The sequence below is a fragment of the Pomacea canaliculata genome, linkage group LG4, assembly GCF_003073045.1.
Source record: "Pomacea canaliculata isolate SZHN2017 linkage group LG4, ASM307304v1, whole genome shotgun sequence".
NCBI lineage: Eukaryota > Metazoa > Mollusca > Gastropoda > Architaenioglossa > Ampullariidae > Pomacea > Pomacea canaliculata.
Window position 1 is genome coordinate 33,365,346 of NC_037593.1, and position 25,083 is coordinate 33,390,428.

The 25,083-nt window shown below is 38.7% G+C and overlaps 2 protein-coding genes across 2 annotated transcripts; one reads left to right on the top strand and one right to left on the bottom strand.

Annotated features, from left to right (window-relative positions):
* Positions 1-816: 816 nt before the first annotated feature.
* LOC112563280 (merlin-like) lies at positions 817-17,016 on the bottom strand. Its single transcript, XM_025237125.1, has 15 exons — positions 16,749-17,016; positions 16,358-16,486; positions 14,175-14,381; positions 13,916-14,067; positions 12,721-12,796; positions 11,934-12,068; positions 11,446-11,520; positions 10,602-10,715; positions 9,559-9,681; positions 9,067-9,198; positions 8,528-8,613; positions 6,493-6,655; positions 6,141-6,301; positions 5,412-5,571; positions 817-3,630 (listed from the first exon to the last, which is right to left on the bottom strand). Exons 1-15 carry the CDS (start codon positions 16,842-16,844, stop codon positions 3,580-3,582), a joined length of 1,860 nt encoding a protein of 619 aa, XP_025092910.1. The 5' UTR covers positions 16,845-17,016; the 3' UTR covers positions 817-3,579.
* Positions 17,017-17,035: 19 nt separating this feature from the next.
* On the top strand, positions 17,036-25,076 carry LOC112563283 (ribosome maturation protein SBDS-like). Its single transcript, XM_025237129.1, has 6 exons — positions 17,036-17,302; positions 19,704-19,833; positions 20,951-21,151; positions 22,029-22,113; positions 22,868-22,953; positions 23,687-25,076. The coding sequence occupies exons 1-6, from the start codon at positions 17,175-17,177 to the stop codon at positions 23,810-23,812; spliced, it is 756 nt and encodes a 251-aa protein (XP_025092914.1). The 5' UTR covers positions 17,036-17,174; the 3' UTR covers positions 23,813-25,076.
* Positions 25,077-25,083: the final 7 nt, after the last annotated feature.

Sequence of the window (25,083 nt, forward strand, 5' to 3'; positions counted from 1 at the left end):
TGCCACTGCCATTGACCATAACTTTGCTCTTTATGGTGCTGGTCTCCATTCCATATGCATTTGAAGTGTCTGTTGGTGAAGTCTTGCAGTTCTTTGTTAGTGCCTGCTAAAAGGTCTCTGTCTGCAGATCGGTCTTCCACTAATGGAATGGAAGTATAATGGTCATGGAGGGCTTTGAGTAGTGTTGTGCATAAATTTTGTGAAAAACAAAGGTTTTAGCAACTTCCAGTTTAAGTTATGATCTTGACCCTGAGTATGGTGATCTTGTTTATCACTGAAGTGAGGTGGCCAAGTCGCGGCAACAAGGCAATGAGGTTTTAGGAATTGCAGAATGAAGTCAGGCAGTTTATGGAGACGAAGGTGTAGATGTTCTTTTGAGAAGAGTCGACTGCACCCAAACTGACGCAAACCTTGAAATGCCACTGTCAGTAGCAACATTGTCAGTACCAGCTAACATCACATGCCCGTGAAGGACATAAATATCTAAATGGCCCTTGGAAGGAAAAAAAAAATGCTTCCCCACCCATGTTTTAGTGGTACTACCTCTGTTTATCAGGGGTAATTAAAAAAAAGTGTCATAATTCAATAAATAGACAATAAATGCATCATTCTTAAATCAAGTTCAGATGCTACAGTAAAGATATCCTCTTTTATGGATTTGTATAAAGATCAGTAATCAAGATTCATTACAAATATCAGTTTCTCTTAACTGTATGTAAAGTTTCTGGCTAATAGTGTCTTACCTCTGTAGAACTCTTGTAGTGATCAGCCATGTCTCTAGCCAACATAGACATTCACATAAAACTCAAAGCACAATAAAGGTTTCGCCATATATTTGACATAATGATCATAGTCTAGCCAAGATCAGATCCCATGTTGAAGACATGGAGTCCAATGTACAACAGACCAAGATTTAAACTATTTCAGCTACTATGGGTCTCTGTACCCTAGCATTTCAAATTTATCCTATTTCAGAGAAAAAAAAATATCTTGGCAGCAGACATCCTTGCACATTCATGTCTGACCCAAAAGACAATGCATTAAAGCATAGGAATGCACACACAAATAGTTTCCTTTCTTAGCTACACACCCAGATTACATAGCTTAACACAAACTGCGCTGAAATAATCTTTCAAAGGGAAAATTGGCAGTTGTATTGTGAAGGGTAACTCCTTGACTTCTACCATTTTTATTCGAATTATAACCATTATAATGTTTATTACGATAATGTGCACAACCCTGGGAATATATATACAGACACGTGCCATCTTTCACACAAATTACAGTATGAATGTAACTGATACTATAGTAAAAATCCCAAGCAGACACAGATTCAACTTTCTTACCACCATGTACTTCATGTTTTTGTTTCAAGGTATTTGCTGAAAATTCACCGAAAAACTTAAAATTTGATTTATTACTTTTAACACTTCCTACCACTCAGTCCATCACAGGCAGTATTCATGTCTACAGCACAACAAACATCTGACAACACACACATTTTTCTACCCCTAGATCTGTGTGAACTGAAGAGATTTGGCACTTAGGAACATTTCAAAATTGCATAAAAACATGAAAGAGCCTATGGTTTTGCAGCTTACAACAAAAGTTGACAGCCAAAATGAAAGAACACTAAGATAATATCTGACATCAAAGCAGCATCACAAAAAAACCCACAAAATGCTCAAGTTGCTGTCTGTACAAGAATGCTTAATAAGCACAGCTAAAGCATGCCTTATGTAACTCTATGTAATTGTTTTCCTTTTGTTTTAAACAACATAGAAATTAGGAGATGACTGTTTTGGTAGAAGGCAAGCATTTACATTTTACGTCTTGCAGGTTGTAGAAAGCCATTTAACAAGTCGTATTCCTCAATAGTCAAGTTTAAAAAAAAAATGACAAGCTTATGAATAAATAATATAAAATAAATAATATTAGTTATGCACATTAAATACATTAAAAATCATGCTGTTAAACACACTCTAATTCGAGCAAGAGTTTACTGGAAAGCTGCATTTTGTCCAAATTGGTGTCTGGCACATTTCCTGAAAAAAATGTCAAGCTTCTCTCACCAGAATGCGCACAACTTGCTTTTAACAGCTGTGCAATACTTCAAGACTGACCTTTATCATCTGTTTATAAAATCATATTGAACACATCCATGGTCTTCATGCAAACATCCAGCATTTGCTTTCTGTCACTTCTGTGAACAATAGAAAAGTACATTGCTTTGATCGGATATTAAGCAAGGATTCTGATATAACCTTATGCTTCAGGTGCCAGAGTGACAGAGCCAGTGCAGTCTACTCCATCACAGATGTCAAACATACCCATTTCCCAAGAATAGATCTTCCAAACTGTCACAAGCACTGAACTTGCCTTCTCATGAGGACATTCAGTTATTATTTTTATTGTTGTTAACTACCCTGCTGGCTCATGAACTTGAAACCTGTTTAGCTAATTTATATCTTCATGATCTTGGGGAGAAAGGGTGGGGAAACTGAGCATTCTAGATGACAGCTTCATGCATAAATAATGATAATTTAAAAATAATCTTTCCACTTTTACAGTCAGCTTTCATTCATTCACCTTGGACTGAATCAAGCTGCACAATGATGCATGTGTTCAGACTGCTGTTAAAACCAGCTCTAGTTATAAACAATTACTTTTTTATCTCCACTAAAGCTGGGTCTAAAACTTAGCTGCCTGCAGTTATTCTCCTTTGGAATTTTTTTTTCAGTTTATGAGGCATATAAAAATAGAGAAAAATTATTACTCATTTGCCATGGTAGCTTTACATTTGGCAACCTGCCACCAATGCCAAAGGTAACCAATCTATTGTCACTGCTGCTCCTGGGCACCAGATATTAAAACCCTGAGTGAGCAGCTGAAAGTAAATTAAAAATTATTACAGTCTTCGTGGAGCATGTCTAGTGACAATGTACAACATGCAAACTGTTGCAATTTACCAGCATCAGATACAGCACCGTTATTGAGATGAAGTGTGATCACTCTCATCTACCCAACAGACCGGATACATAAAATGTCAGCACCACGCAAAATATTGGCATGCCATCATTGTTCAGTATTCCTTTCCTATTTTCTCTTTATGAATGGTTGCAGTGAAGTGGGGAAAACAAGACTTGTAGCACCACTTTTAATGACTGGTCAAAATTTGTACATCACCAAAATAGTGTTTCATACTGAGTCACATGCAGTTTAATATATCTTTAGAGGCAAACATGTTTGACAGGCATGCTTTCATTAGCACATTTTCTCGTTTATGCTATGCATATGGTCCTTCCATGGCAAATACCTGAGTACTTTGAATGTCATTCCGGTTGCAGTTTGTATGTTGCTATATTAACCATGGAGCCAACAGGTCCTTTTCAAAACTAATGTATGGAACCACAAAGTCTTTAATATGCAGATGCAAATTATGCAATCCTCTTAAACACTCTTGTCAAAATACAGGAATCTGTACTAAAATTGCAGTTCTGAACTTCTTCCTGCCAGGGATGAGCAAGAGAACTCTGGGATAGCGATGTAAACTCAACAGTTTCTGAAATTCTCAAAGTATCACAATTCCTCAAAAAAAGCCACTCTCGCTTTGGAAGAACTTGCACTTATCTGAAACAAATGTATTCAATAAGATACAAAACAAACAAGAAGCAATTAAAGCATGAATGTAGAAAATGTATTTTTTACTTATTTCCTATTTTTATTAATGTTGGGGTAAAGTTTTGATTAAAGCAATCAGGGTAGGGAAAACCAACCGCGAACTGGTCAAACTGGCGCCACATCGGCCATGGCTCATACGGCAACCGGCTCGCTGCCCTATTCAGCACCAGTGTCCAGAAGACGGAGGTGAAACATCTAACATGGACGGCCGGGGGAGATAAATAGTCCAGTTAATTGCAGGGTATCGCACGAGGTGACCAACGCCCCTTTAGTAATGTCTTTAGGCCCTTTTCACATGTCCAAGGTGACCGGAAGGAAGAAACAAACCAAGTCAGGTACAGAGAAACAAACTTGACTTTTCTGGGCGGCTGGCTAGTGAGTGGCCGACAGAAAGTCTGTCATATAGAAGACGTTAAAGTGTTCGTGGGACTTGGAGAACTTATAGTCAATGCTTAGAGAACTGATAGTGAACTGGAAGTATGCCAGTGTGGGTCACTTGGGAGTATTGATGAACACTGAAACAGTGAAATGTGAACTTTAACTAGTATTGTGAGAACACTAACAAGACAAAACACCAGAGATATGTTTTAAGATTATGTCAATACTTGTAAACTATTCTTTTATATATCTGTACTCTTTTGTTTAATTATACTCTTTAATCAGTACTGAAGTATCTTTATTGAGATCTTTATTAAATGTGTTGTAATTAGGTGTGTGTAGGCGAATGCTACATGAGTGTATGCTAGCAAAATTATCCATTGCGCACTAGGGCCCACATTCAGTCCATTACAATGAACCACAGCATATGCACATTCCCACCTCTCACATAAATGTCACAAATCTCATCAAGGTAGAGTATGATGGAAATGTATATGTAACTTTAAAAAAAATATATATACAGTGTCCATAAGCAACTGAAGTGTGTTTATTTAAACATCTGAAACAAAATTCCAAATTAAAAAACATGAGTCAAACATTATAAAGAGTTAATTCATTATCAAATTTAATGATCTTACATTCAGGCATTCCACTTCATTTCACAAGGGAAAAAAGTATGTTACTCATGTTTATTATGTCTCATTGTACTTGCCTCCTAGCATGTGACCCAACTACGCAGCCTATTATAACGACAGTGAGGTCCTTTCGCCAAACTGGCTTGAGAGGACTACTTTATCTGTTTGTTCATTTTTCACACAAACTTTGATGTCTCCTGTTGCCTTGTGCCTTTTTGTAGCACCAAATACCTTTGTTTTTGATTGTTCTGAAAATGCAAAGTCGTTTCCACCTGTAGATCATCTCTTCCACTAACAGTCTCCGCAGCCTATTGCTCACCATCTTGTCTGGCATTTTTTTGCTTCCAGAAATTGTTTTCTTTGCAATTATAACCTTTTCTTTTGGATCACTCTTCACATTTTCTTATCTATGAGCCTTGTGCTTTGTCACAACATTTTCTGCTACGTTTAGATATTGGATACGAGTGTATACAGGACATTGACTGCATGTCATGTGACAAGTTTATTCTGCCTCTTGAACTATGGATTTTCTTGGCCGTTTCATGAAGACTTATACTTCCCTGGTTCCAGAATAGACAACCTTTTGTCCCTAGCAAATATTAAAGATAGGGAGGTAAAAGACAGAAAAACAAGACAGCAGAGTGAATATCTGCTGCAGAAAGGCAGCATAGCTGACCAAAGCTTTCATCAGCATATAGTAAGAACTGCTTGACAAACCTTCTGTAGGGTAGAATATTTGTTCTCTCCTCGCTGAAGATTCTCATCATGCAAGCGGTCAAGGTCAGACACTTCTGCCTCCACCTTCAGGTCTTCCATCTCGCTCTTGAGCTCCTTGAGCCGCTCTTGCAGACGCCGGCTCTTCTCTATGTATTCAATTCTGATGAACAAAATAAAAAAGCATTCTCAGTAAAATTAGTATTTTAAACCCTTTAATTTTTTTTTCTTAATGCTACTCTCGCCCCAGCTCATAAACAAATCTATGAAGACAGATCTAATTATATCATGGCAACAAGTTATGACATTATCTAAATGTACATTAGATGAAAATAAACCATGATGAGGTATAGGAAAGGTAGAGACAGTTGCTTAACATTCTGGTTGTTAGGGACTGAGGTGTTAGAGACTGAACTGGTCTCAAGGCCAGTGTATGTGAGGGTACTGCCTTGTACTTCCCATCCCTTTAGAGTCAGGCACCTACTCAACAGCTGACTCCTTATAGTTGTATGTCGCACGAGACATCCGCGGTGAGCCCCATAAACCCACCTTTACTGTAACTAGAAGGTAAGTCTAGCAGCAAACAACAGTTCCCAACATACTTAAAAATCAAGCAAGTTTCTTAAGTGGATTTTGCTAAAATAGACACCCACCCCCCTTTCATTAAACACATCTAAAAAACTACAGGTGGGCAGGCAGAGTCTTAAACTAAACTGTAAACTGCTTACACACCTTTCCTTCTCCAGATCCAGTGTCAGCTGCTCCATGTCGCCACTGATGAGGTCACAACTCACCTCTGACATTTCCATGTTTACTGGGTCACTATGTATGTCTACATTTCTCTGGAATCCAGCAGACAGGTCAGAAGCAAGCACGTGAATTGGGCTAAAAATCTGAAATCAAATACAGGTTGCACTTATGCATAACTAAAATATTTTTAAGTGCTCTTTGTATCAAAAGTTTCATTGCATTCTTCTACAGAATTTTCTGAAAACAAGGGAGGTCACTTTCTTTGCAAATTTCTCAATCCTGTGCTGACCGCTGCCTACAGGAAAGGCTAGAAGAGTATCATTGCCAAACGTACTGAGTGATAGACTGGGGTGCTGGTGCTGGTGCTAGTGATGGAGCTGGTGCCACTGCCAGTGCTGGTGCCAGTGCGTGAAAGCTCTAGCAGCTTGGATTTGGCGATTCTTTCTGCCACTCGTGCCTTTAGCAACTCATCTTTCAAATGTTCTGCTTCCATGGCTCTGGAAGAAGTAGCAAAGACTGCATGCAGTAAGTTAATACAGTACTCATTATAAGAAACAAAATCCCAAATGGCATATAACCACACTGGTATGTTATAAAAAATTACCATATAACCTTTAAAATTGAAATCCTTCTTTCGCTAGTATTTACTATTTATTTTCTCATGTTGGTCCTAATCTGTAAAGGCCAATTCCTTTGTCCACCCATCAAGTACACACTATCTAATCTTTAGAAACGCCTTTGATACAAGCTTGCTTAAAAAGTATCTTTTACATTTTAAACATGTGGCTTTTCACAGAAGTGTTGCTTTTATTCCATTACCTCTAACCTATATTCTATGAAGGAATCATTTTCATTCCTTGCGGGAATGTGTATTTCTAATTCTAGCTCTTGTTTATTAAATGCCAACACAAATGTAGTTTTTAACTGCATCCCCCAGCCAAGACACACCAATAAATCCTGGACAAAATCCAGAATCAAGCACCGAGAATAATCACTGGAGACATGAGAATAACACCAATAGAAAAGATGGAGCAGATAATAGCAACTCCCCCTCTTAGCAAAGAGAAAAGAATGGAGGGCACTAGTACAACACGGGCCATCTAATGAGTGCCACACAAAAGCAACTATCTTCAGCCATGATCAAAAGACAAAGCTTCATGGAAAAAAAAAAAACAGGCACAGCAGAGACTACACTAAAAACCATTGCCTGCAGACATAAAGAACCAGGTCCCCTCTAATGATCCTCCTTCCTGGGAAGCAACAGAACTATCTTGCCATTTGTACCATAATTCCCATTTTGCAGCCAAGGACAAACAGTGATAAAAGCAAGAAAACCATGGCACTTACCATGAAGTGCCCTCAAAAAGCATGGAGAGATAAAGGCTTACACAGATGGGTCAGTGATAGACACCATCTGAAATGGAGGAGCTGAGGTATACATCCGGTACCCTGACAGACACAGGCAGACAGTAGCCATACCAACAGGCTCTCACTACACCAACTACAGAGTTGAAGTAGAAGTTCTGTTCTGCTCAGTGAACAATGTCCAGTGTCCTGTCTGTGCTGCAAGCTGTCAACAGTAACTGGCTATCTAAGCTGGCAGTAGTATTGAAAAATATTTACTGCCTTAAAATGGTATTGGAATGGATACCCTCACACTGTGGTATTCAGCGGTCCGGTGGCGCAACGGTTAGCGCTGTTAGCGCCTGTCACCAATACAGTAAAGGTTGGCTGCCCTGAGTTCATTTCTCGTCTCGGGCACGCTGATCTTTCTCTGCACGTGACATCTGTTTACAGGGCTGGCTGCCTTGCCGTAATATAGCCTCAGTTGCTGACACGGCGTAAAACACCAATTCCCCCCCCCCCCCCCCACTGTGGTATTCAAAGCGATGAGCAGAATGGGAAAACCTGGTGCTCAAGACAGGCAGGATGAAGGGGTCAGCCTAACAGATGTAGATCATCAAAGTTTTGCACAGATTCCCCTCTCCCCAGCTACCATCATTTATTCAGATGAGACCAGGTGATGATTTTGCTACATTTGGTGTCATCCCCAATGTGCAGAGCAAACTATGGAGCATATCCTACAGCAATGTAGGCTTCTCAAGGAATAGAGGGTAATCTGGTCATTCCTGATGCCCCTTGACACCAAGTAGTAGAGTCCTATGGACACTCTGCAAAAGACTTCTTCTTCTTGTTCCTAATCCCCCCTCCCCCAAGTGGAGCATAGGGCCATCTGCAAATGACTGGCACCTTCATTTTGAGAGCTGGCTCCCAAGTTTAACCCAAAAGAGGCAAATGACAGCAACAACTGGATTCCTCATGGCTGTCTCTGCTATTTTTTGGTAAAGAGGAACTAGAAAATTACATACCTTCTCTCTGAGTCTTCAACAAGTTTTGAAGCAATAAGTTCAGCTTCTCGAGCTCTGTGCTCCATAATTATTCTTTCTTCCTCAGACTACAATAAACAATTTTATAATCTTTATAGTCTCAGCACTGCATGTCTTTTTTCCTCAGACTAGAATAAAACATTTTATAATCTTTATAGTCTCAGCACTGTATGTCTTTGCCATAACTCATCAAGAAAAGTTATAAAATTCTATGCAGGTACATGAATGTATGTATATAAGTGCAAAAGACGTCGGAGAAAATTTTTTTTACAAGTGCACCTGCAGATGGCACTCTAAACAGTGCTTGGCACTTAACTAGTGTTGTGGACAATTGGAATTGCACAGAATACATTTAATCTTTTACAGGACATTTCACTGTTCTCAAATCAAATATATTTTTTATGCAGTTTTTTGCACATCTATTTTCTTTTACTTGTTTTAGGTAGACGGCATTTCATGTGCTCTTTGTAATTTGACTGCCCCTTATCCCCTTATAAGACTGCAGCAGCCTGACTAAATACCTTGATGGCTGAAATCTTGATTCTTTGGGCTTCAGCTTCTGCCTCTGCAGCCTTCTGTGTCAGCAACATGGCTTCTTCATCCAAAATCTTTACTTTCTCTGCCAAAAGCTCAGCTGTCTCCTCTGACCTCATCTACATGGTGGTAAATTCATTTTAAAACTCAATCTACAATTTTTATGCAAACTAAAATAAGATGCTTATTTACATGTTTTTTGGTGGAAGGCATATTAAACTCCTTTTTCTCAAGAATTTAAAAATGGCCTTTAGAACATTGCCCAATTGGAATTACTTTAAATAGTTCATATACTAAAACTAGAAGAACAATAATATTTGAAAAAGTGAATAAAGAAATAAAACATTAAAGATACTTAGATCTATGAACTAGTTATTGATGTAAAGTTAACCCTCTTTATTCTGACAAAAAACTTGTGCAAAGTGATGGTGGTGGTGACACCACTGATGATAATGACAAAACTAACATTAGTAACTCACCAGTGCTTCCTGGGCCATGCGAACATCATCCTGCAGCTGGAGCATCCGCCTTTCCATTTCCTCTTTCTCTCGTACAGCCTCTTCCCTCAGCTGCTTCTCCCGTGCCAACCGTGTTCTGTCAAGCTAAACATATGAAAGAGCTGACTTACTAAACACACAATAATGGAAAACAGCTACAAAATAACCCCAACAAAAACTTACCTTTTTGATCCAAACAAAGTAAATACCAGCAGTAGCTTCCTTTTAAAAAAGGTAAAAGGTAATGATGGTTATGTAAAGCCCTGTTTATCTTTGGGCCAGTTTTTGGTGAGGGTAATATCCATCTCTTCTCCCTGGCAGCCTTTACTTTCTCAGTCCTCTAAAGAGTCAAATATTCATTCAACAGCTGGGTTAACTTTAAGAAGTACAACACATCACACAAGTATTAAAGTGGCTGCTATGAGCACGCCCAGCTCTGACAATAGTATTTTCACCACTTGGATATCTACTTCCTCTAAGCATTTTACTTTAATTTGTCCAAATTAGCTTAATTAGTCTTCTTGGCAAGAACAGCATGATCAGTGGTTGGTCAAATGATAAATGCAGGGATGCCCAACCTACGGCCCGCGGGACATATCCGGCCCGCGACGCGGTCCCATCCGGCCCGCGAAACTTCTACCCTCAGTGCAGGAAATCGGCATGTTAGTAATAAAAAAAAAAAAAAATACGGAAAAAAGGAAAGAAGTATTTATCCATGCGTAGGGGCATCTCTCAATCTTTTTTTCGATAGACGAACATTTCGATTCAGTGCTCATACTTTGTGTCTCTACGATGCAGCCGGACATTCAGAAGTTGGTTTCGGGAAAACAACTTCAAATATCCCACTAATTACTACATAATTAATGGTAAGTACAACTTGTTTCTTATAAAAATGGTATCTGCTCTATTTTTTTTTTTTTGTGTTGTATTTTTGCAGTGAAGCGGACCGTGACAAGCATGTCGGAAATGTATATGGCCCCCAGGCCGAAAAAGGTTGAGCATCACTGATAAATGCATTAGTTTACCTGCTTGCGTGCCTTTTCCTCACGGGCCTGAGTCTTCATCTGTTGAATTTCCATTGAATCTGGCTTCCTCCGCCTCATGAAGAGTTCATGGTTTCCAACACACAATTCAAGGATCTACAAGGATGGGTATAAATTAAGCCAAAATATTTCATTGTTTATTTCCTTTGCATGGCACTTATTTACTCTCTTCTACAAAGATGACAAACATGCCTTGTTAAGGCATGCCAGAATTCTTGTTATCAACGATGCAAATCTAATGGAGCTAACAAAATTAAGAGCGAACTTTCATCATTCAGTAGAAAAGAATGGTTTGGCCTGGAGGAGTGAGGTGTGGGTATTTGTCAGGCCCGATGGAAGCAATTAGCAATAAGCCTGACCCCTAGAGTGGCCTGCAAAATGTGTGCTTTTTACCTCCCTGGGTTTGAATCATTTTAATTATTCACAGAATCTTCCATAACGTATAAGTTTGTCTTTTAAGCAAATATCATGTTTATGCCCTTTAAACATATTCAACCACTTCATTAATTTCTACCACATCACTGTAGGTCACTGCCATGGACAAACCAAAGGTGACCCAGAGAGCAGCTGTCTGATTTCACAACATTTAATATAGGTGATGAAAAAACACATAAATGTAAATAAAATATGCCAATATACATGTATTCATGTTTGCTGCCATTTTGACATTATGATAAGAAAAAAACTGGTGTTCGAGAACTACTACCATGCCTAACAGCACAAATGACAATGACCTCTTGTCAGTTTAACTGAAATGTCTTTATCTATAACTTTGAACAAGAATGTTCTAAAAAACACAATTTAAAATGAAAGAAAATCAACTTGCCAGTTTATTGATTCTCAACTTTGGAGCATAGAAGATGAAATCTGCTGCCTTTTTGTCCACCATTTTAATCACAAACTGAAAAAGAAACTGGCATAAGTGTTGTAGAAATTACAAAGTAATTATACCTTTAACAAATGACTCTGTCGTGACAAATTACCAGGTAATTATACCTCTAAAAATGGCAATGTGGTGTCAAATTATAGGTAATTATACCTCTAACAAATGACAGTGCAGTGCCAAATGTCAAAACTGAGAAGAATCATTTAATAAAGCCACACACTAAAATGCTTTTTTAATGAGCCTTTATGAGCTAAAACAAACTGTTCCCAAGTCATAAAAATTTACAAAACTACGAAGAAATAGAAATATACAGACCATTATAAAATAGAAGAACATCTTTCCAGAAAATATTTATGAATTATCACATAGATGAAGGCAATATGTGTACCATAATGTAACAGAAGGAAAAAGACAGCAACACGTCTTACTCTTTTGTCCTTGAATGAAATATTTTTGATCTCGCTCCATGGAAAAGCTACTTTAGGTGTTAATCGATTGTCCCGTTCATATACATTGATGCCTCTAGAATCCACTCCCAGCCACAGGTCTGTATTTTTTTTATTCTGTAATCAAAGACATTCAACTGTCAGAAGACAGTTCTAAGAATGTTGAAAGACATATTGAATTATAATCTAAGAGAAAAATTCAAAAGACCAGACAAGTTGCACAGCTTTTGTTACACCAAACAACTACTGTTAAGTTAAACTAGTTTTAAAAATTCAACAAATTTTCTTTCCAACCAGCCTGTTACGCCATAATACATTCATTTTGTTCATGCCAATTTCAAATCCATATCTTTATTAAATTTTTTTAAACTTTTTTAAAACAATCAAAGCAATCTCTCACTTCTGAACTAAATAAGCAAGCACTTTTGTTTATTAAGACATCATTTTGAATTCTTGTATTAAAATGCTTCCCTTATAGAATAAAGATTTAACAGTGAGTTAAAACTGCAAGGCAATAGAGAATTTATGATGTAAACAACAGAACAAGAGAAGCTCTGTGAATCAATCTGAAAATCCCTGCCAGTAATAGTCAAGGCAAGCTTTGTGTATTCAAACAGTGCAAAATTTACCTTCATCGCTATAATTACATGCAACAAAAATAATTTAAATATTTAGAAAAATTCTAACATGACAACTACCTGTGTTTATTTGTGATTCATTTTTTAACTAGAGAAGTTACTGACACTGTGGTGAAGAAAGTCAGACTTACTTTGATTTGAAAGTAGTTGACACCATACATCTCCAAGTCTTGGGCAATCTTGAGGTACTCCATTTCAGCCTCATCTCTAATGAGTAACAGTACAGAGGATCACTACTCTCACTGAATCACTTTCAATACAAAGAACAATCTGGCCAAAATAAATCTCCAACACCCAAGCATATAAATATATAAAAATATAAATATATATATAGACACACACAAAGGTCTTAGACAGAGGAGACAACCACAGGTGTAGATCTGGCAATGACCGCAGACAGCAGAGACAACCAGAGGTGCAGAATTAGCTTCTCCAAGGGAGGGAGGAAGAGCTAAACCTGGGCTGTTTCAGCAGATGAGGAAAAACTGGAAAGTCACCTTAAGTGACAAATCCACCAGATTTTCTCTCAACTGACTGCGATGAGAAGCAATCATTCACAATGCGACATGTAAGCTTGATTGAAATGATTTTTTTTCCTTTTATCGTTAAGTCTGCACTGATTGGGGTTACTGTGATACTGTTGTGAACTTGAATGTCTATGTGACAATGTTGTATTCTTAGTGAGAGCAGTCTAAAGAAACTGATGCTTGATGAACAGAAGATATAGCAAAAGGCCTGTGGTGCAAGAAAATGGTAATAAAGGGATTAGTTAATACATAACATACTACATTTTATGTGGATATGAACAGGGGTAATTTTTGAACATTTTTGTACATAATTATAATTTGATTTGTGCTGGGAATTAGTAGAAGATAATTATGTATGTCTTCCGTAATAACTGTCATTAAAAAAAAAAATTCAATGAGCAAATGTAGCATATTATTGCCTAAGGTCATGCCCTCTGGTAAGACTAACCATGAACTTGAATTACTGGACTGCTGGCAGACGATTTTTTTTTCCAGTTAACTACTAAAACAAGGCATGAGACTACAAAGCTTCCGTTTTATTCACATTCTTTGTTTAAGGTCACCAAGACTAACAGCGGATCACTTTGCAAGAGGCTAAGCGTTGGTCTTGGCAGACAGACAGCAGTCCACCTACACACGTCCATGGGCTAACAACGAAAAAGATTAACATAAGAAAAGCCCATCTGTCAGAGAAATTTGGCAATGTTTCTGAAAGTTTATTTTTTAGCATCAAATAAATGAATCCAAAGTATCATTTACCTGTTAAAACAACTTTTTTAAAAATACCAAATCTGCTGACCTTGTCATACCACGGCGCTCGGAGTACCAGACCTTGATGCGTTCTTCCCACATTTCTGGTGTCATCTGATACTGGTCGATTACTCGCTGTGGCAGCAGATCTTCACTGGCCAACATCCCAGGAGAGTATGTTGCGTCATCATAGTCCCCATACTGAGAACACATAAATGGTGTCAAATGTTCTTCCTTGTCAACTAAAGTCCTGGATTAAATGTGTTTCTGACTGTTAATGTGATTTACTGTAGAACTATGCCACCTACCCTGGCCTGCACAGCATATGCTGCAAGCAGCACGGAGGCCTCAGGCGGACAGTATATATCCATGTGGAGAATGGACTGCTTCACTTGCAGAAAAAACAGATGCTGTGTGATCTCTTGCACCAGCTCCTCAGCTACATCCTCAGGGTAGAACTTTGCCAGGAAAACCAGAGGAAGTGGCTTCTCTTTGGGTACATCCTGGTCCAAAACCTGTAACCAAGACCTTCAGTCAATGGGGATAATAACCTAAAGTGAGCGACAACAATAACTCGTAGTTGATGGTGACAATAATGCAAAAAAAGGGGGGGGGGCTTGTGTAGTCAGTTACTTCTAATGACTGTTTGCAAGTCTACATTTTGAAGGAGGAGGGAGGAATTGGTGTTTTACGCCGTGCAAGCAACTGAGGCTATATTACGGCAAGGCAGCCAGCCTTTTAAACAGATGCCACGTGCAGAGAAAGAACAGCATGCCCGAGACGAGAAATGAACTCAGGGCAGCCAACCTTCACTGTATTGGTGACAGGTGTTAACCGTTACGCCACCGGACTGCTACATTTTGAAGGAAGGCTTCACCATAATCAGATACTTATATATCCATAAATATTGACCAATTCACTTATTGATGGAATTCAGTACAAACTGGTGAATTGTAAGCAGTCAGTCTGCATCAAATATAAATAAAACAATCCTTTTTATAGCTGGCATTGGAGGGATGTTGATGCTGATGTGGACAGAGAAGGAAAAGACTTGCAAACACGAAGGCGTGGTCTCTTTCCATGCAGGACCTACTCACCACTATTCAGGACAGGCCTATGTTGTGAACCTAGTGAAGGACTGCGCTATCCATATGTTACCAGTGATGACCAGTACTAGTAGACCATCATAAATGGTATCAGCCAGGAAACGAGTAAATGACTAATGGCCAGGTCAGGGGAAAAAACTGATCTGTAATGTCTATCTCTCCATCATGGATAAAAATACAAAAACCTCAACAATATCCTTTGTGAAAATGATATAAAACTTTTATGTCCACCTTTCAAGACACAACAGAAGTAATAATAAATAAGTTTTAAATATTTTAAAATAAGTAATTGTTTCCTAGGGACAAGGATCCTTGTCATTTGACCACTGAATGATACTGGTCATTGAAGGAAGCATATGGATAGGATATCAGGGCTTCTGCTTACGCAAAAAATTGCATACAGTACGCATTAAAAGTTTGGAGGACCCCTTCAATTTTCGTCAATGGGGTCCCCTTCAAATTTGGGCAAAGAACAGGGACCCCTTAAAAATCTGAAGAAGGGGTCCTTGGGACCCCAAAGAATTTAGCCTTAGAAGAAGCCCTGGATATGGATAACTGACAAGGCCCGCCACTCATGCCTGTCTTGGGTGATAGTGAGGAGGTCTTGCAGGTCAAGCTCCAGACACTGGTTGTGCCAAGGCCAACTTTACCCACCATTCTTGCCCATTGCTGGTGGGTGTCTCAGCCAACCTTAGTGTTCCAAATGCAATAAAGATGTCTTTATTCGCCATTGCCTTTATAACATTGCCTAACTGTTGGTAAAACTCCTCCACTTTGTTGTCTTCATGCATAGAAGTCGGAGTATATACTTGGACAATGGTGACATTGTAATGTCTTGCTGAGATATGAACTGAATTAAGGTCAGCCTACCGGATAAGCATGCATGGCTGATAATGGCTCCAATCACATCCCCAACATCATGCATCCCTCCCTATAGTAACAGCTTATGGCCCTCATCAATTGCTGTCTACCCAAACTCTGGCCATCTGACCTCTGCCAATCCCACTAAGTGGCGCCCATCTTCCTCTTAAAGAGAACCATAGCTGATAGGTCAGCATGGTTGTGAACATGTGGGGACTGGCAATAAGAGGGTTGTGAACATGTGGGGACTGGGCTCTGGCCTGTCCTTTTATTGTAGAAAATCTGTGCCCATTAATGCCATATTAGTATCATGATTTACTCCCTCAGCCTTTATCTTTTCCAAGATTGCCTAAAAGGCAGTGAGGCCATTTCCTTTCGGCTAGTGGTGGAGGGCAGGAAACATGAGCACGGAGGTCTGTGTCATTCACTTCCCACACCAAGTGGTGAATACACCAAGCTCATGCTGCCTCTTGGTGCAAAAAGGCTGGAGCAGAAAGATGATCAACTGTGAAACTTTTAATTACCTTCTTGTCAAACTTTAGCCATGCCGTGTAGCCTTTAGAGTCAACATACTGCAAGCCAAAATACCATGTTTCTCGCAACCCTATTGTGCGGCACACCAAGTCATACAACTCCTTCCCTGTTATCTTCATCTGCACAGAAGGAAAGAAGAGTAACAATGGTAGTGCTTAAATAAAACTCTTCTACTACTATGACTGAATCTTTTTATCATCTTTCATTATCTATGAGACAAAAAAGGGAAAACTACAACTTATTCACAATCAAGGTGAGGGTGACGATGATGAGTCAAATAGAGAGATAAAAAAAGGATACTAATTTTAAAAAAGAGCAAACAACAGATATATAAAATTTCAGCCTCTTTTTTTTTACTTCGTTACTTTTCCTCCCCCTTACCTCAACATCAAATTCAAGCTCTGCATCCATTGTTGACACTCGTACTGAAAACAACTTGGAGTTCCCTGATGTCTTTTTCATCGACACCAAAGGCATTTTTACGATGTAAGCGTTTCCCACCGCTCCGCCGAATTGAAGATAACATGAAAAACGGTTAATACTGATCGGAGCTTTATGAAATCAATATATCACGGCATTTTTGTCCACAAAACACGCTAAATAGACAAAGAAACTTTGCGCTTTATTCCCACTTTTCGACTCAATGGAACCGGAAGTACTCTTCAGTCCCGGGAAAACATTAGTTTCTAACTTCCGGAGAGAGAAAACATCGTCTACTGGAACCGAATGGTGCAATAGCACCTCGCAAACTTTATAGCCTTTTGTAAGGCTGACAAGACAGAAAGAAATACTGACAGTGACCTCATCATGCCTCTGAAACAGCCCACGAACCAGAAACGTCTGACAAACGTGGCTGTCGTGAGACTGAAGAAAGGGGGCAAGCGTTTCGAAATTGCGTGTTACCCAAATAAGGTCTCGTCATGGAGAAGCAAAGTGTAAGCAAATCCGACCTTCGTCATCAGAGATTATGACTAGATCAGGTCATAGTGATCGCTCTAATTACATCTCTTAGTATCGGCAACGACATTTATCGTTTTACTTTCAATAATGAGCAAGAAGCTTAATTGTTTCATTCATTGTTAGATGCCTTTCTAATACAAAAAGTAACGGTGGGATGTTTTGTCTCCTCAAAATGTAGTCAAAACTTGGCAACAGTTCGAAATAGAAACTAAGGAATATGTTAATTTGAATTTAAATTGAGTGTCCAGAAGACAAAGTCGGTAAGACAGGGAGAGTTAGGCATACAATCAAAACGGGATGTCATAAATCGGTAAAACTGGCTCCATGTTGTTTGCCTTTGTTGCTGAAGGAAAATGTAGACGTGAATGCTAAAAGACAGCATTTTGCCTATTGATAATCCTTGGTCTGCTTATGTTGTATTACTAAAGAATGAAAATGGGCTTGTGAGATTCAGAAATCTGAACGAGTGTACTTAGAAGAATACATCCTCTTCCTCATATTGGTGACTCATTGGTGTTTAGTTTCTATTGGTTACAACTTTAGATTCAGATAAAGGGTTTTTTTTTCGGGTTAAGATGGATGAGAATGACAAACAGAAGACTTCTTTTTTCATGCACAGAGGTCTTTCAATTCAGTTCAATGTGATGCCATTACTCCTCACACCAGTCGACAAAGCTGTCAATAGTTGTTATTATAGTCAATTGACTAGTCCACCTTACATTCTTCATCCTTATTGTTTGTTCCCTGATTCCCCTTTGTCTTTTCTATGTTCCTCTATTGTTACTTGTCTAAGGGGCGGTATGGTGGCACAACAGTTATTGCCTGTCACCAATGCAGTGAGGGTTGGCTGACCTTGGTTCTCATCACAGGCATGTTTATTTCTCTGCATGTGGCATCTGTTTACAGGGCTTTCTGCCTTGCTGTGATATAACCTTAGCCGCTGGCTCAGCGTAAAACACTAATTCCCACCCACCATACTTATTGTCTGCATAGTTGTTTCTCCTTCCATATTTTGTATTCTGTCCATTCCTGCTGCTTATCTGAGGCACTGAGAGCATGGTCTTTTGTGAGCATGATTATGTGCTATATAAATCACATGCTTATTATTATTATTTGCTCTTTGTAACAGTCTGGCAGCCTTTTAGAGGGATGGAACTAGTGTTGAGTGAAATTCAAACCATGCTCATGTTATTGCCGTTGCCATTGACCATGACTTTACATTGTACACAGTGCCAGTATCCACTTCATATGCGTTCAAACTGTCAGTCTGCTGGTAAGATTTTGCAATTCTCTGTTGGTGCCTGCTATCAGATTGATGTCATCTACAAAGCGTAGACCGCAAATTGGCATTCTGCCAGTAGGAATGGAAGTGTGACAGTCATTGAGGATTTTACTCATGATGTTCTCTAAATAGATGCTGAACAGGGCAGGTGATAGGGGGCACCCCCTGATGGACACCTATTGTGTGAAAGAAAGCTGCCATTCGGTTATCCACCAGTACTGCGCTCGTTGAGCTCTTATACAGTGATTTAATGGCATAGATGCAACCATCTTTGATGTTGAATTTTTGCATCACATGCCATAGCTCCTTTTTCAAACTCTGTCTAAAGCCTCATTAAAGTCTATGAAGTTATGTAGGTCTCACTGATATTGAAGATACTTCACTATCAAGATGCCACAGTTGAAGATCTCCTCAACTGTGCTCCTACATGGTCTGAAGTCAGCCTGTTTTACTAGCAGTTCCTTGGTGGTGATACTAATGTGATTCTGTATTACCTTCACCATGGCTTTACTTGGGTGGCTGATTAGGCTTATTGTTTTGAAGTTTTAGTTAGTTTATTCCTTGTTGTTCCTTTGAGGAGCATAGGGCCACGACATCACCTCGCCAGCGGACCCGGTATAGGTCAGCCCCCTTCAGTTGGGCCCAGGTGGTTCCAGTGTCCTTTGCCTCGCTCTCTACTGTTCTTTTCCAAGTCTGATTTCTGGTTTTGAAGTTTTGATATAACATAATTCTGAGAGTAATATTTTTTTTATTAAGCATTGCCATATAAATATAACAAAATTCTTCTTACAAAAAGTTGTACCATTATTTAATGCATTTTCCATTAATATTAAATTTTTGTGCAAACGCTGACAGATTTCCAAATTTTGTAAATCGTTTTTAAGATTTTTTTGTTATCAGTGAAAGTCTTCAGATATGTGTATCAAAATGAAAATAGGAGAGGACCTGTAACAGATCATGAAAAAGGCCTAGGCGCAGAAGACCTGGTCCCTGCTACTGCTGTTGATTACTCAGTCTGTTCTCAAATTACATTGCAATATGAAAAAGAGAAGAGGTATAGATTTTATAGTGCAGATGCTATTTATGTCTCCCAGAGAAACAGATATTGATGAAGTGCTTCAGACAAAAAGTGTGTTCATGAATGTTTCAAAGGGAGAATTTGCAAAGACAGAGGAGCTGAAAAAGATTTTTGGTACAGATAACCAAGAAGAGATATGCTTGGAGGTCAGTGAAGTTCATGTTTAGAGTTGTCACTTGTGTCATTAAGAGCCTACATTTATAATATGACAAAGGTAATGGTATGAAAGTCTTAAGTTAAATTTGCTGTGCTTAATTGAAAAAACATTGAGAGGACAAATGTTACTTGTGTGACATGTGAAAGCATGAACATTACCTTCTGGGCCTAATTTTAACTGACACAAAAAAAAAACCCTGTAATTAAAACATCCCCTCCACCACCATCCATGTCACATTGTTTATAAATGACACACAACTCCAGGCCTGCTGAAAGCCAGCACAGGCCCCGAGCAGACAATCTTTCTGGGCCCCTTACATTAATCATTAATTGTAATTGTTCGTTAAATTTATTACCTGTATATAACAATATGCTTATTAGTTATAATTCGACTGGCAATGTCTACGCTTCATTTAGCAATGTTAAATAGCAAATGTCAGGAAAAATACATACAACTAGGATCTACAACACTTCATAAGATGAGCAGTTTAGAGCTGTATTCATGTGAGTGGTCAGTTCACACCATTTCTCTAGGAAAATGTCACCAGTGGACGCAAAAAAATCGACATATTAAAGACAATGCAAGGTTTATATCCTTCACCCTAATGTGTGTCCGATGTCATAGTCGTCACAGATTTGGGTACAATTATTGGAGGTAGCTGTAGCTTTAACAGTGGTGAAGCTTTATACCATTCTTTGAAGTCTAGCTTTATTTTTTTTATCCTCGTGATGCCTTTTTTTCATTTTTGTTTAAAAGAAAAATGAACCAAAAATTATTAAGGCTGGACCCCTCCACAGCTGTGGGCCCAGGTACACACTCTCCCTTCCCCTCCCTCTCGTCAGGCCTACATGCCTCACTCTCTTCTGTTCTCTTTTCATCTCCCTGCTGTTCAATGGGATCATAACCAGCACCCCTGTTGAAGCATCTTAAATTGGCATCATGCAGGCCACCCAAGTAACTTTTTAAAGAAAGAGATGTATATTTGTGTATAGTGAGCTACTGGTGTGTGTGTGATACATGTATAGAGTGAAAATAAGAGAGGTGTAAAGATATCAATAAGCTGTTCAAGTAGTAATGCATTGAATTATCCATGTTGTTTTATGTAGATCTTGGCAAAAGGTGAGCTGCAAGTAACAGAAAAAGAACGGCATGTACAACTGGAGTCAATGTTTCGAGACATCGCAACAATTGTTGCAGATAAATGTGTTAATCCAGATACAAATCGACCATACCCTGTCACAATGATAGAAAAAGCCATGCGAGATTTACATTTCTCAGTCAAGCCACACAAGAACAGTAAGCAGCAGGTGAGAAAATGCTCAAAGGACAAAATAATAAACAAAACTAGAGAGGAATGTATGTTATGAAGTAACTGCTAAATTAAACTACTTTACACATTCTTCAAAAATGCTCCGAATATCTTTATATTACCTAGCTATTGATGAGAAATGTGATGCTAATTTCAATAGCCCATTATCCCAAACCAACTTAAGTCAACAGCCATGAGTGACCATGCTCATGTTTACAGATCGCGTTAACAGGAAGCCTTTAGGAAACAGTCAGCAAACATCCAACGTGCTCTTAAGATTTAACTTAAAGGGTTGGGGTGCAACTTTTTCTTTTTAATGACTGGGACATGGGTAAAAGTGAAATATACTATTTCCCAAAATATGGAGGAGCACCCTTTTCTGTTATTGAGATACCTGTGTGCAAGTGCATACCATTCACAGTAAAAGGCCAGCAATACAGGCATCAGGGTGCTTATGTTGTTAATTTTACAATCACTGGGAGAGCTGGGACCATAAGCTAATTAGGTTTATCTGTGGACAAATGTGATGTCACGTTTGACCTATTTCTGTCTTCCAGTCATAAGGGGGCGGGCATGCCACTAGACCTTTAAAGACAGTAGAAATGATGACTTGCCAGGTCACTGTTTATAAAAGAACTTTAGGCACAGCTGCTGGCTTGGATGGGCAGCATAATATGAAGCCATTTTCAAGCTGCATAAATTCTAATAGCACAACATAATTGTTCTTAATCTATTTTTTTTTTTTGTCTTAACAACATAGCATTGACATGCATGTTACATGGACATCTTGTGTGCTAAAGAAACTACTTAGTTTTGCTAGGTCTCTTATTTAAACAATATTTCAAAATAAGGCTGAGCTTAACTTTTTGCTTCAGGCTCTTGAAGTAATACGCCAGCTGACTGAAAAAGAGGCCTTGAAGATTCAGAGAGCTTACATGAGGCTACGTCTGGTGATTCCAGGTAAAGTAGTATATGTTATCATAATGCTAATGATTAGAAATAAAATTGTATCATAAAAAGCAGGAATTAAGACATGATATGTTACCCATCTCTTTAACTGAACAAATGAAACTTTGATATATTTAGTTTGATACAAATAGTAACTTTTTCTTCATTCATTCATCCCTTGACTAGTACCAGTTGAGGAACAGTTATGATCCACTGATATTCAATATCAAGGGAGAATAACTGGATAGACCAAGCTGCTGACGAAGCTTGACATTAAGCCCTGTGATCAGTGGAGTAGGTCCTGTGTGGAATAAACAGTCTACTCCTTCACATTTGAAAGCCAATACTTTCTCTCCCTCAGACTATCTAGTCCAGAGGTGCCCAAGCTATGGCCTACTGACCACATCTGGCCCATGGAAGTGCCTCATCTGGCCCGCTCATTTTAACCAGACACAACATAATTTCATTTTTAATATCATGATTCTGGTAAAACCACCATATGTTCTGGCACGCAAGATTTTATATCATGTCCAGTATAGCCCTCAGGCGAAAAAAGGTTGGACACCACTGATCTAGTCCATCCCTTCTTCCTAGAGTTTTGTCAGTCTGCATGTGCCTTTGAATGAAATACAATGTTGGAGTGAGGTACAAAGTTTAGCTCAACTTTAAGCTTTATCATATCTTGCACATCCCGAGTTTTTAAGTACCAGGTATCACATTAACAGAGTATTACAATCATTTTATGGCCGTGATTTCCTCTGTTCAGCTAAGGAAGGGCATAAAGTGCGTGAAAAAGTCAAGAAGCTGTCCACCAAAGTTGAAGAAGATGAATTTGAAGATGATTTGGAAATGGTGAGTGAACTTATTTGATATTCAATATTCAACTCATAATCCAAATAAAATTCAGTGGAAGGATCGGCACTATTTAATATTCCTGCAATACTCTACATAAAATATACTGTTATTGTCAAATCCAGCTCCAGTACATGTTCTATAGGCCCATTCCTGCAGAATTCGCTGTAAAAGCGTTAGAAGGAACAGACACAGAAGTCTAACTGTTCACGCAAGAGAGTGATGGCCACATTTGTAGGCTGTATTGTAAGAGGTGAAATGCTTTACAGTTTTCTAGAGTCATTTGGAGTTCTTGAAGACTCCCTAGCTAGATCTCATGTAGGCAGATCTCTATATTTTTTTTTCAAGAGACAAATGGATACCTTTGATCCAGTTTCATACTGACTTTCTGAAGCATGTGAGATTCCATCCAAATTCTTCCTTGGATTGAGGTTTCTGAAGCGAAGGTAGAAGCAGTGAACCCCAAAATTCTGTCACACAATACACACATAAACAGAGAACAAGGGTGTTGAGACATCTTGTATAAGTTTTGTTGAGATAGAAGGTTGATATTTGGCAAGCTGCAGCTTCTTGATGTTGGTATGTAACTGATGTAACCTTTGTATGTGTGTAACAGTTTTGCATTCATATATTAAAAGATTTTGCGTTGGAGTATGATCGCATGGGTGTCTATAGTGCATGTAAGCATTAAAGGAAAGATAACTCTCATATCTCATTTAAAATTTCTTGACAGGTTGTACTTGTGGATCCAGGCTGCTACAGAGAGTTAGACGAACTTGTGAGGGAGGATACAAGAGGGAAAGGCAAAATTGAAGTACTTAGTTTGAAGGAAATTCATGAAGGAGAGGAGAGTTTGTAATGCTGTGAAATGTTTTTTCTTTTTCAAATCTGCGGACTTAATGGCTTGAAAACTGAGAGGTTGTCAAGCAGAATGTAACTATGCTCAGGACACATTAGCTTTGTCATAGCTTGTGTATTTTGTATAAGATGAAGTTTGTCTTCAAGATTAAATAATTACTTTTTCTCAAAGCTGCCTTTATGAAGCATGTATATTAATAATATCTAGTGTCCTATTGCCATGCTATTAACATCTGTACACAGTTTACTGTCAATTGTCCCACCCTTAAGAAAAGGTGGAGGTAGTATGACTTTTGAGAAGAGAGAAAAATCCTTTTTCTCTTCTGTATTGCTTGTCGGACTCTTGAATCATGCTGGCATGAATGGAATGTTGGGCAAGAGTGATATATGTATGCAGGATGTGTTACCACGACAGACCAGTATGCAGCATCATTTGAGTCCTGCTAACAGTGGGTACTGGAGGAATGATACAGTCTAGCAAGCTCTGCTTTGTTGTATTCCATTCATGCTGACTTGGTCTTTCAAATGTAACAGCTACTTTGAGTCAGATAGCACTGTCTTCAGTACAGTTACAGTGGTTTGTTTCTTTAGCATGAGTTCAGACCCAATCCTGTCCAAATTATTTTGTTAGAGCAGTGAATTACCACCAGACATTGCTTCTTGGTGCTATTCAAAGTGAAGCCACTGTTTGGTGCCATCTTGTTGTGTTGCTTACGACTGATGCTCATAAGTGGCCTTAGACGGTTGACAGATTTTTAAGCCATAGCCTTCCACTAATGATTATTTTCATACCTGTGAAAAAAAAACTGAAGTAGCTAAATAACCTTTGAGCCTCTTTTTGCATCAGATCTTTTGTTAAGTAATAATATCCCTTTCAGCTGTCTACATCATCTGTTGCCATCACAGGTTGTGATCCAAAGAATGCATGTGTTTTGTAGTGTACTGAGATTTTTATACTGCTGCTCTGTGTTGGTTTCACTGAAAATTGTTTTGTCTCGGATGTTATAGAGCTAAATACAAAAAAAGAAAAAAAAAAGTATATGAATTGCTTCAAGTTTGAGTAGCACTTTCATGCAAGGTCTTGACATTTTGCTCAAGGTTACCTTGCAGCATTTGCATCTCTTTCTGGCAAGCTTTCATAAAATGTATTAAGTGCAGGACCATGTGGGCAGAGGGAGAATGTGCAAATGTGTGCAGTGAAACACACTTAAGTGCTTACCTTCATGTTGGATTGTTAAAACAAATACAAGTGTGTTTGAATGATGTGACTTG